This window comes from Poecilia latipinna, unplaced genomic scaffold, assembly GCF_001443285.1.
Source record: "Poecilia latipinna isolate Pla-1442-1.1 unplaced genomic scaffold, P_latipinna-1.0 Scaffold951, whole genome shotgun sequence".
In the NCBI taxonomy this organism is placed as follows: domain Eukaryota; kingdom Metazoa; phylum Chordata; class Actinopteri; order Cyprinodontiformes; family Poeciliidae; genus Poecilia; species Poecilia latipinna.
Window position 1 is genome coordinate 53,005 of NW_015113567.1, and position 10,865 is coordinate 63,869.

General features: G+C 40.4%; 1 protein-coding gene across 1 annotated transcript in view; it reads left to right on the forward strand.

Annotated features, from left to right (window-relative positions):
• Window positions 1–10,865, forward strand: part of LOC106957947 (matrix-remodeling-associated protein 5) — a 28,433-nt gene that overhangs the window by 4,345 nt on the left and 13,223 nt on the right. The window contains exons 2-6 of the mRNA XM_015049540.1: window positions 4,782–4,907; window positions 5,175–5,305; window positions 6,782–6,911; window positions 8,424–8,662; window positions 8,798–8,949. Of these exons, the coding sequence (XP_014905026.1) occupies window positions 4,821–4,907; window positions 5,175–5,305; window positions 6,782–6,911; window positions 8,424–8,662; window positions 8,798–8,949 (739 nt within the window). The 5' untranslated portion in view covers window positions 4,782–4,820. The remainder of the gene's footprint in view (window positions 1–4,781; window positions 4,908–5,174; window positions 5,306–6,781; window positions 6,912–8,423; window positions 8,663–8,797; window positions 8,950–10,865) is intronic.

Here is a 10,865-nt window from a genome sequence, read left to right on the forward strand (position 1 = left end):
TCTCAACCCTACTCTCTTGCTCCATCTGGGACATGCATCAGCCAAATCTGATATAAAATAGCAAACCAGGACAAAGATGCTGGAAGAGATTTAGATTTGACAAAGTTGAAAAATAAAATCACAATTTCAACTAGCTGCTTATTTTACTTAAAATTTTTGCCAAAAAATTTTGATAGAGAAATTTGCAAGTCCAATTTGCTAAAGTCAGTAATCATAAACTGGGTCAATTCTTCCTGTGTCAATTTGTACTTTAATTTTATACTCAACCATTGACTTCTTGTATGCATGGTTGTTTGAAGGTACTCTTGTTTCCCACAGTCAGTAAACGTGCTGAACTGCCCTTAAAGCTGAGTGTGCGTGCGTGTGTGCGTGTGTGTGTTTGTTTGTAAGACCTTGTGGGGACGATTTTCCTGACATATACTACGTTGAGGGAACCAATTGCTCCTTGTGGGGACCGGAGCCTGGTCCCCACAAGGGGAAACCCTGTTTTTGGGTCAGGGGTCAGAGTTAGGGCTAAGGTATGAATTGAGTTTTGGTTAGGGTTAGGTATGTGATGGTTAGGGTTAGGAAAAGGATAAAGGTAAGGTTTAGGCTGTAGAAATGAATGGAAGTCTATGGAAAGTCCCCACAAAGATAGCAACACTATCTGTGTGTGTGTGTGTGTGTGGGTGTGTGTGTGTGTGTGTGTGTGTGTGTGCGAGTGTGTGTGTGTGTGTGTAGTGCTGAAATGTGACTGTGTTAGCTTGTGATGGACTGTCCACCTGTAGCTACATCCACTTCCTACTCCAGATAAAGCAGATAGAGATCATGGATGGGATATAGCAGCAAGCATCGCTGACCCACAGATGGTTTAATGCATTTATCAGGTCAGGAAACCTGAGCAGCGTGTGGCTTTGTGATGGAGAAAGACAAGAGCGCCAAAATTAAATCCAAGGAGGAGGATTATCAATCTGTTGTCGGAATGATAATAACATGACAATCCGACCCCTTCACACACTTTACCGTTTCGTTCTCTCTCTCTAATACGCACAAACACACAAACACACGCAGACACACACACATACACACACACAGCTGCTAGGTGAATTATCCTCCCTGTATGGATGGAACACAGACTGAAGTGGAAACCAGAAACCCCCAAACTGGCCTCTAATGACTTGAGAAATTCGTTTGTTACTTGTTAACATTTCTCTTCCTGCCTCTTCAACAGATCAGTGTGAGAAAGAATTTGTGTGGGTGTGTGAGAGAGTTGCTGTATGTAAATAGTACGTTATTCACCCCTCAAATCACATTACCGATATTATTTCTGTAAACCTTTTGCTGACTCTAAACTTGATGTTCCATTCATACATGTTTCACTAGTTTTTTGGTGTTTACCTTTTTTAGATTTAGAGGCAGTAGTTCAAAAGTTCAGGTTTCTTTCTTCTTCTTTTTTTTACCCTTTGTCAAGTCAATAAATAAATATTGATCTAAAATACAAACTCAAGAAGCTCCAGAGATAAAAAAAAAAAAAAGAGAGAAGAAAATAATAATAATAATCTTACCAGGATCCCACACTTAGCAGTACTTCTGAAGTCCCAAAACAAACAGACCTGTAGATAAGGTCAGGAAAAAGTGAAGTTAGCAATCAGCAGTCAACAAATCAAGTATATAGTTGACAGTAATGTTTCAAAATCAATCCAAACAGCCTATGTTTGAATAACTACATTTTTCATTAATCACTAATTAGCTTGTTTAATAACTAATTAATCATATTGATGTTGCACAAGAAGCATCAACTCATTCATTGAAAATACATTCAACACTCTGATAGCATAAACTGAACATAAGCCCAGGCATCTGCAGGCACTTCAGTAAGAATGCCACAAGCATTAGCATTTCAAAAGAAGTTAAAAAACACCATAAAAATAATACAGCCAATGGCAGTTTAACTGAACTGTTAAGGGGGCAGTGTGATGTAAAATGGACTTTCTTTAGTTTTAGATCATGCTATAATGTTATTTGGTCATCAAAACAGACCTGGAGTGTCGCCTTGATTCTTTCATGCATGTTTGAGAAATTCTTAAATCTCCATGGCAACCATTCAGCTGTGCAGCTGGGTGGACCTAGCCCCACCTTTGAGGACAAAGCTCCTCCTCTAAGCTACAGTTTCTAAGCTTCCAAACTTCACAGAGCAACACTCCCCAGTAAGCCCCCCATTCAGCTCCTTCAGACTAGCCAGCAGCAATTAGCAAACACCTGGTGAAGCTGTGCATCAGCTGAGCTCATTATAGAAACTATTTATGTGGAACGCTGGTAAAAACATTGTTAAAGGGTAAATAGAGGAGCCATGTTGTGATGACTTCATGAAGATGGAGTTTTAGAAAGAGCAGGAGCTTCTTAAAGAGACAGAGATCCAATATCAAGGCATTAATCTAGGAAGTTGTTTTACTAAGTTATATTTGACACATATATACATGTAGCATTTTTATAACAACTGAAGGTGACATAGTTACTTGATTGCGATATAAAATAGCACAATGTGCCTGAAAAACACATAATGCTTCCCCTTTAAGGGCCCTTAAAATAGACATAAATAACCAGTAGTCCTATTTCAGTTACTGTTAACTGTAATAATTTTATCCACAAACTTATCAAACATGTCCAAACTCCACGATGGAGAACTAATATAATAGACAAAACGGAACCTAGAAACAGATCCTAGCAGTAAAATTAACAACAGGATCCAAACAAATTCACCAGTGAATCTGGTAACTCCATATCAAGTCTTCATTGAGTTTTTGGATGTAAAAGGCAGACAGCTCCATTCCAGCTATGCACAGCCAGCACTTTAATAACAGCGCCCCCTAGTGGCTGGATGAATGAAAAGCTTATAGGTTTGGAAAAGTTGGCTAAATGTCTGCAGTTACTTTTCCTTGTTAATTTTTTTTCCCTTGTGTCACCCCCACCTGAAGAGACTCTGAACAGGTCAAGATTAAAAGTTGAGCCTTTAATCCAGAGTAGAGACAATTGATGGGTTGATTGTGTGCTGACAGAAAAAGATGTATTGCTGCTCTTCAGTATGATTATGTTGGACAAACAGAAGATTAGTTTATTGTTCTCCCTCCATGAGAAAACACACACCCAGTGACATTCAGGATTTAGACACGTATTCAACGCTTTCTGAGCGGCTCTGTCAGCCTGGAGGGAAAAGAGTTTGATAATGTAATCCCAAGCTTGGGGATTTTTCTCACAACTCTCATATTTTTCCTCAGACTCGCTAATGTCCCGTCTCTCTTCCCCCATCTCTTTCATTTCCAAATCTAATCTCCAGCAAAGGGAAAAGTTTATGAATGCGTGGAGGTTTGCATCACATTAGAATAATTTCTCTCTTTCATCGGGAGGAATCAAAGCTAAAAACGACAACTGAATCTAAGATGAGGAATGTGTTCATCCTCATCCCGAAACCTGTGTCAGAAGATCAAAGACTGAATATGAATATGGAACAAAATACTATACGTGCAATTTATTCAGGTAGAGACGCAAAGGGACTCAAGGATGGACATTTTTGACGTTCGGTCACGTCACGACACGTCATTTTAGTGGGATTTTACAGACTAACACAAAGTTGGGCAAATTTTAAAAGCAAACGGATGTTTAGTTTTTAAGATTATTTGTGTGTGTTGTGAGTGTTTTTGTATTTTTCTTCGAGTCTGTTGGGTTAGTTCTCAAATAGCTTTGCACATCTGAGGGTTTTGCTAATTCAGATTGGAAGGAGTGCATTATGTGAACATCTGTTTTCAAGCCTTACCACAGGTTTCCAATTGGATTTAGTTTTGGACTTTAACTGGGCCATTCTAACAATAAAAAAACATCTACTGTAGCTTTGTTTGTATCTTAAGGATCTCAAGTCTCATGCAGCCTTTCACGGGTTTTCTTGTCCTACATTTGGCTCCTTTCTCCTCCAACCAACTTCCCTGTCTCTGCTTAAGAAAAGCGTCCCGCAGTATGATTCTGCCGCAACCATGTTATATTGTGTCTGATATTCAGTTAGTTTTTGAGCACATTTTTTGCATACAGGCCGGTGAGAGAGTGAGAGAGACGATTTATATTATGGAGGTGGGAATGGATGTACGGAATCACATTGTGGATGTGGGAGTGGAAGGAAAGGGTCCTGTCGATGACGACGCCTAGAATTTAGGGGAAGGTGAAAGCATGGAGCTAAGTGGAAGGAGAAAAACCATCGGATTTGGAAAGGATGTTTTGTGCCAACAAGAATGAGATCTGTTTTTTTCTCTAATAAGCTGAAGAAAATGATTCGAAAACCAGCAATTGAGTTCATGGAGCCAATCGGAGAGGGTGGAGTTGTGGCGTCAGGTTTGGTGGACCGGTGGAGCTGGGTGTCATCCAGAAACGGATTTACAAAAAATGTGACCCAACAAAGGTAGATAATAAAATGTAGAGCCCCAAGAACTAAGCCGTGGGGAACACCAGCTCTATCGAAGGATAACAGACTGAAAAGATGTTGAATGAGCTGAAATATTGAACGTATTATTTCTCCTCTGCTTTCCTCACTATTACAACCGGTGTTCCCCAAGGCTCAGTCCTCAGGCCCTTACATTTAGAGGCACTTTCTGATGAAGATTCTTCTTAGGATGAATAAAAATTAACATGTTTACTATTGACGTTTCTCAAAGTATCAATTACTCCCGATGGATACCGGTTTATATTTGTTGCTCCTGGATTAAATGCATAAATGCATTTTTGTCGACATTAATCTGTGTAATCACCACTCTCTGCAGGTATGTTGACATTGGGAGGACTCTGACAGACCTCCAGTCATGGGGCTTTTTTTCCGCACCAAATCACTCTGCAGGCTGGCTGCAGCGTGGATCCCCCTGTTCTTCTCATCACTCCTACTGCATTCGGTAAATCATTATTGCAGACGCTGTTGATTTATTGTGGACGGGAGCAGTTAAAGTTACAATGTCAGGAGAGGTGAATAACCACTAGCTTTCTTATGAAGAGCAATGCAGGTGGTTCGACTTTCCGTCAATTATGGGAAAGCTTAACATTTTCTACTGAAATATTAAGTCTAAGGTGGATAGTTTGAATAATTTCTTTCTAAAAAAAAAGTCCTTTCTTAATTTTCTCCTCTTTTTTTTAACCTTCATTGTCCTTCATGTGTCCCGTAGCTGGTCCACAGTGTTCCATCCTGCCCGCGGAGCTGCAGCTGCCCAGGCACTAAGGAGGTCCACTGCACCTTCAGACACCTCGCCACCATTCCCAAGGCCTTCCCTAAAACCACAGAGAGGCTCAACCTGGGGTAAGACTCAGCCACATCATTCAAAACAGAAGGCATGTAGTCACTATGGGGGATGGAAACTCTCCCCCTCATCAGGATGCCACAAGGAACAGAGTGGAAGTGAAATGTTGTCATTAGACAACAAACGATCAAGCACTTATGGAAACAGTTCTACTTTTGAGACATTTTGTCTCTGTCTTGGAACACTGGAGAGAAGTTCTTTGTTGTCCAAAGTGGAATCTGAGGAAGGATTCACTTAACCAGCAACAGCTAAGCACCAAGACATTAATTGGGGAAGAAATCAGCTGGAGCCTTATTAGTGTACACAGTGAGGTAAAATCTGATTTCAGATTGACGCATCAGGACTTGACAGAGAGTGGCTCGCATAAGTATTAATTCAGAAAACTTTTCTGCATTCTGTTGCATTGAAACCATAAACAGAGTAATTTGGGGGGTAATTTAATGTGATGGACCAACACAAGATACAGCGGACCCAGGTATTTGTTGGGGGTTAGGAACCTAAAATAAATGTTCTAGTAATTGAGGCCTCCTCTAAAAATGTTTTACCACAAGTTTTCTGATAAAATGTTTTTGCAATTGGAGGAACTGTTTTTTCCAGCTGGTTTGAAATGAGTGTACTTCGTAAAACTGAAATAAAGTTTCACGCCAGTTTGTATAAAGCAGCAAAGTATGTATTGGTAGGCAACCAACTGTAGTTGAGTAGTTGAGTGCACAACTTGAATCCTTCCTCATATTCCTTCTGCAAGTATCTGAAAGTCCTGCAGAGTGAAGGAGTGCATCTGCTTTTGTTAACAAAAGAGCACTAAACCTGCCAGGGTTTGAAGCTGAGCCCCCGATGGGGAAACCTACACTAAAATGTGTGCATTCATGGTAGTGTAAGACACTGGGGATGAAAGTGAGATCCGCATGATATATCGCCAGCTGACTGGTTTTAATGAAAGGTGGGCAGTACAGGGGGGAGAAAGCAAATTCTGGAAAGTTCCATGTGTGTTTGGATGCATAGGGGTATCTGCAGCTTCCTGGTCGATAACTCTGACAGCCGTGACATAAATCCATCCAGATCCAGCTGACACTTTGATTTGCTGCTGTAAATCACATTTTGTTCTTGAATCTTCTGAATTTAGTCTGAAAGTGTAATCTGTTCTAAACAGGATAATTCTGGTTCATACCAAAATAAGAAACCTATCTGAGAAACTAAATGCTAAACCTTAAAGCTGCATGGTTTAGAGGTGGAGAAAAGCACTGTAGGTCAAAGGTTGGCCAAATTCTCTCTGCTACTCCTCCATCCTCCACTCTGTCATTCCCTCCAGTGTTTTTCTTAACTTTCTCTTCAATGAGCTCATTCCCCAGACAAACTGTGGCTAGCAAACAGCTAGTAACATACCTCTCGATCCTCACCTTCTATACCAGACCACCCAATTGATCCTGAAGGTTCTCTTTTCATTGCAGACTATGTTTATTTTCTTTCTCTTACAGTTACAACAGCCTGACAGAGGTGGAGGGGTCAGAGTTCAGGTCATTGCGGCAACTGGAAATGCTCATGTTGCATGGAAACGACATTAGCAGGGTCCAGCCTGGGGCTTTCTACACCCTGCGGTCACTGCAGGTACTTTTTTTTATTGTTAGCGCATGCATTGGCATGTTCTTCTGACTGGAAGCAACATTAACGTTTTGGAAAGGTTCTTGAGAGGGAATCTGTAGTGGGAGCTAAAGATTGCCGTGATGGACAGGAGGTCTTCCAGCGTCAGTGAAATACCAGTTGCACCTTTCTAAAATCTGGTTAGCAATCATGAGAACGGTTTATGCTTGGCGCATCTACAGACGCACAGAATCAAGCCGACAACTTTTACAGCATTTATAGCTACTTTGTGCGGCTCATTCTCATATTGTTCTAAACTCTAGGTGGCAGTGTTGGGTGCTTATGGCAGCTGTAGCATGCTTAGAAGGAAAAAAAAGTTATAGTAGCAAGATGGCGACACAAATGAGTGTGTTGGTGGTAGTATTGTCTTTACTCTGAGTCACTAAGATATCTGTATTCAGATGAAGGGAGCTGACTTGTTACTGACAGCTTCAATGTGAACATGTGGTAGAGTTTGGCTTTGGTAGTATTTGCATTTTGCATTCACTGTATTTTAGTAGTGGATTCCAGTCCAGTCTCACGCCAAGACCATGATGAAACTGATTTTTTTTATTTTTATTAATGAATGTCTGTTGGGAACAGATTTGTTGAAGAGGTGGTAAAACTGGTGGGTGCTGGTTTACTGTAAGTCTGTCTTTAACTGTTCTGATGTTACAGAGTCTAGATGCAACATTTTTCTGTATATTACAAAGTTTTAAAAAATTTGAAACGACATAATTTGACATTTGACAACTATCAGGAAGTATTAACTGGACCAATATTGGAACTAATTCTTTGGTTTTATTTTGTTTTTCATCAGTTTTAGCAGATCACAGTTACCAATGATCAAACCTAATGTATATCTTACAGAACTTTTTGTATATGTTGTCTTCACATTTGTCTGAAGATCATTTTTCCGGGTCAAAAAGTAAAAACAACAACAAAAAACAGCCTAGATTAAGTTATAAGTGGACATGAAAACCCACACCCAGGTTTGCTGTGACATACTACTCCTCAGATGAATCTTCTTTAAATGTTACTGTAATTTTCTTCAGGGCTGGAACATCACAAAGAAAAATTGCGGTAATGAGGCCGGCCAAAGCTAGTGCATGCAGTTTACCGAACAAACGAAATCACGGTAATTCTTTCCTACGTAATCCCTACTTTGGACAGTAATTAGCTGCACTGTGATTGCTTCCCTCTTGCCAGGTCCATATGGCTGCAGTTACAGGCTGAATTTGATCTTAACAAAAGTCAATGCCAACGAAATAGATGAGAAACAACAAACACATTACATTGGGCCAATTGGAAAATACACTGGGAAACAAAAACAGGACACTGGACCTTATGTGACTTAATATTACTTGACCAGACCGAGACAGAACAACATCTGTTTGGTTCATTCTCAGGAACAGAGTCTATAAGCTGCAGTTGCTATTGAAGTTTCATTGTGTAAAAATAGCTAATAGCAAGTGAACTTTCTTATTTTATTTCAAACAGATCCTGAAGCTGAGCTACAACAAGCTCACATCAGTGAGTTCTGGTCTCTTCGAGGGCCTGGTCACTCTGGTCCGGCTCCACCTGGATCACAACCTTATCAATTTTATAGAACCCTACTCCTTTTCTGGTCTTACCTCTCTGAAACTCCTACAACTGGAAGGGAACCAGCTGAACCAAATCCATCCTCACACCTTCATAACAGTCTCGGTACTAGGAAGCTTTTGGACCTCTGGACTCAAGTAAGAAACTCAACAACCGCTGGAGCTTTTCTCCAGTTATACATTTCTTAAATTTTAGGCCAAGAATTTTACTTAGGAATGTATAATATGTACGCAGTACACAATTAATGACAAAAAACCATGTTTTTTTCTTAGACACTTACACCTAGCAGATAACCTGCTGGAGGAGCTTCCTCCTGCGGCGTTAAAAACGGCTCCCAGGCTGGAGCTCCTCACGATCCACGGTAATCCCTGGAACTGTGACTGCCAGCTTCACTGGTTTGTGGAATGGAGCACTACTCACGAAGGTAAATCAATAAACATTTATCTTCTTCTTTGTGGGCTGGAGAGGAACTCATGTTTCTTTTTTTAAAGTATAGAAATTAAGAAAATAAATAGCAAAAGCCTTTTTTCTATGATGCACCTTCCATGGACCCTTCAATCAATCAATCAATCAAATTTTATTTGTATAGCACATTTCAGCAGCAAGGCATTTCAAGGTGCTTTACATAATTAAAGAAAAAAATAAAAACAGTATGTGACATTAATAAATAGATGAAAAGTAAAGATAAAAACATTAAAAACATCAAAAACATCGAAGACATCAAAACCCACACTCTAATCCTAATTTAGCCATAAGCAACTCTAAACAGGGGGGTTTTAGTCTAGATTTAAAGGCACTCAGTGTTTCAGCTGTTTTACAGTTTTCTGGAAGTTTGTTCCAAATCTGTGGTGCATAGAAACTGAATGCTGCTTCTCCTTGTTTGGTTCTGGTTCTGGGGATGCAGAGCAGACCAGAACCAGAAGATCTGAGGGGGCTAGACTGTTGGTACAGCAATAACAGATCTTTAAGGTATTGTGGTGCTAAGCCGTTCAGTGATTTATAAACTAACAACAGTATTTTAAAGTCTATTCTCTGAGCTACAGGAAGCCAGTGTAGAGACTTTAAAACTGGTGTTATGTGCTCTATCTTCCTGGTTTTAGTGAGAACGCCAGCAGCAGCGTTCTGGATCAGCTGCAGCTGTTTGATTGATTTATTGGACAGTCCTGTGAAGACCCTGTTGCAGTAATCAATGCGGCTAAAGATAAACGCATGGATGAGTTTCTCTAGATCGTGCTGAGACATCAGTCCTCTAATCCTGGAGATGTTCTTCAGGTGATACAAGACCGACTTTGTGACTGTCTTAATGTGGCTCTGAAGGTTCAGGTCAGAGTCCATCACTACTCCCAGGTTTCGGGCCTGATCGCTGGTTTTCAGTTGTAATAACTGAAGCTGTGCACTGATTTTAGTTCGCTCCTCTTTAGGCCCAAAGATAATAACTTCAGTTTTGTTTCTGTTCGGCTGGAGAAAGTTTTGGCACATCCACACATTTATCTGTTCTAAGCATCTATTCAGTGATTGGATGGGGTCAAAGGTCACCTGGTGACATCGTGATGTAGAGCTGTGTATCATCCGCGTAGTTATGGTAGCTGATCTTATTTCCTGTTATAACCTGAGCCAGTGGGAGCATATAAATATTGAAAAGAAGGGGTCCTGGGATTGAACCTTGGGGTACCCCACATGTGACCTTTGACCTCTCTGATGAAAAGTTTCTAATTGAAACAAAGAAATCCCTGTTCTTTATGTAAGATTCAAACCAGTTGAGCACTGGACCAGAGAGTCCGACCCAACTCTCCAGTCGATTCAGTAAAATGTTGTGGTCAACAGTGTCGAAAGCTGCACTGAGGTCCAACAGAACCAGCACTGTGGTTCTCCCACTGTCTGTATTTATATGGATGTCATTGAACACTTTTACTAGGCCGTCTCCGTGCTGTGGTGAGCACGAAAACCAGACTGGGAGGAGTCAAAGCGATTCATTATTGTTAGGAACCTATTTAATTGTTTAAAAACTGCTTTTTCAATAACTTTGCTGATGAATGGGAGGTTGGAGATCGGCCTGTAATTCTGCAGTAGTGATTTGTCTAGATTGTTCTTTTTTAGCAGTGGTTTGATAACTGCTGTTTTCAAAGCCTGGGGGAAAACACCTGAAGACAACGATGAGTTTACTATTCGGATCAGATCATTAGCAACGACAGGCAGGACTTTCTTAAAGAAATGTGTGGGTAGGACATCCAGACAGCAGGAACCGGAGCTTAATTGACTTATAATTTCTTCTAGGGTTTTATAATTAAGTAGTTGAAATTGGGTCATTTTTCCTGCATTTGTTTTGTTTGGGCACAGCAT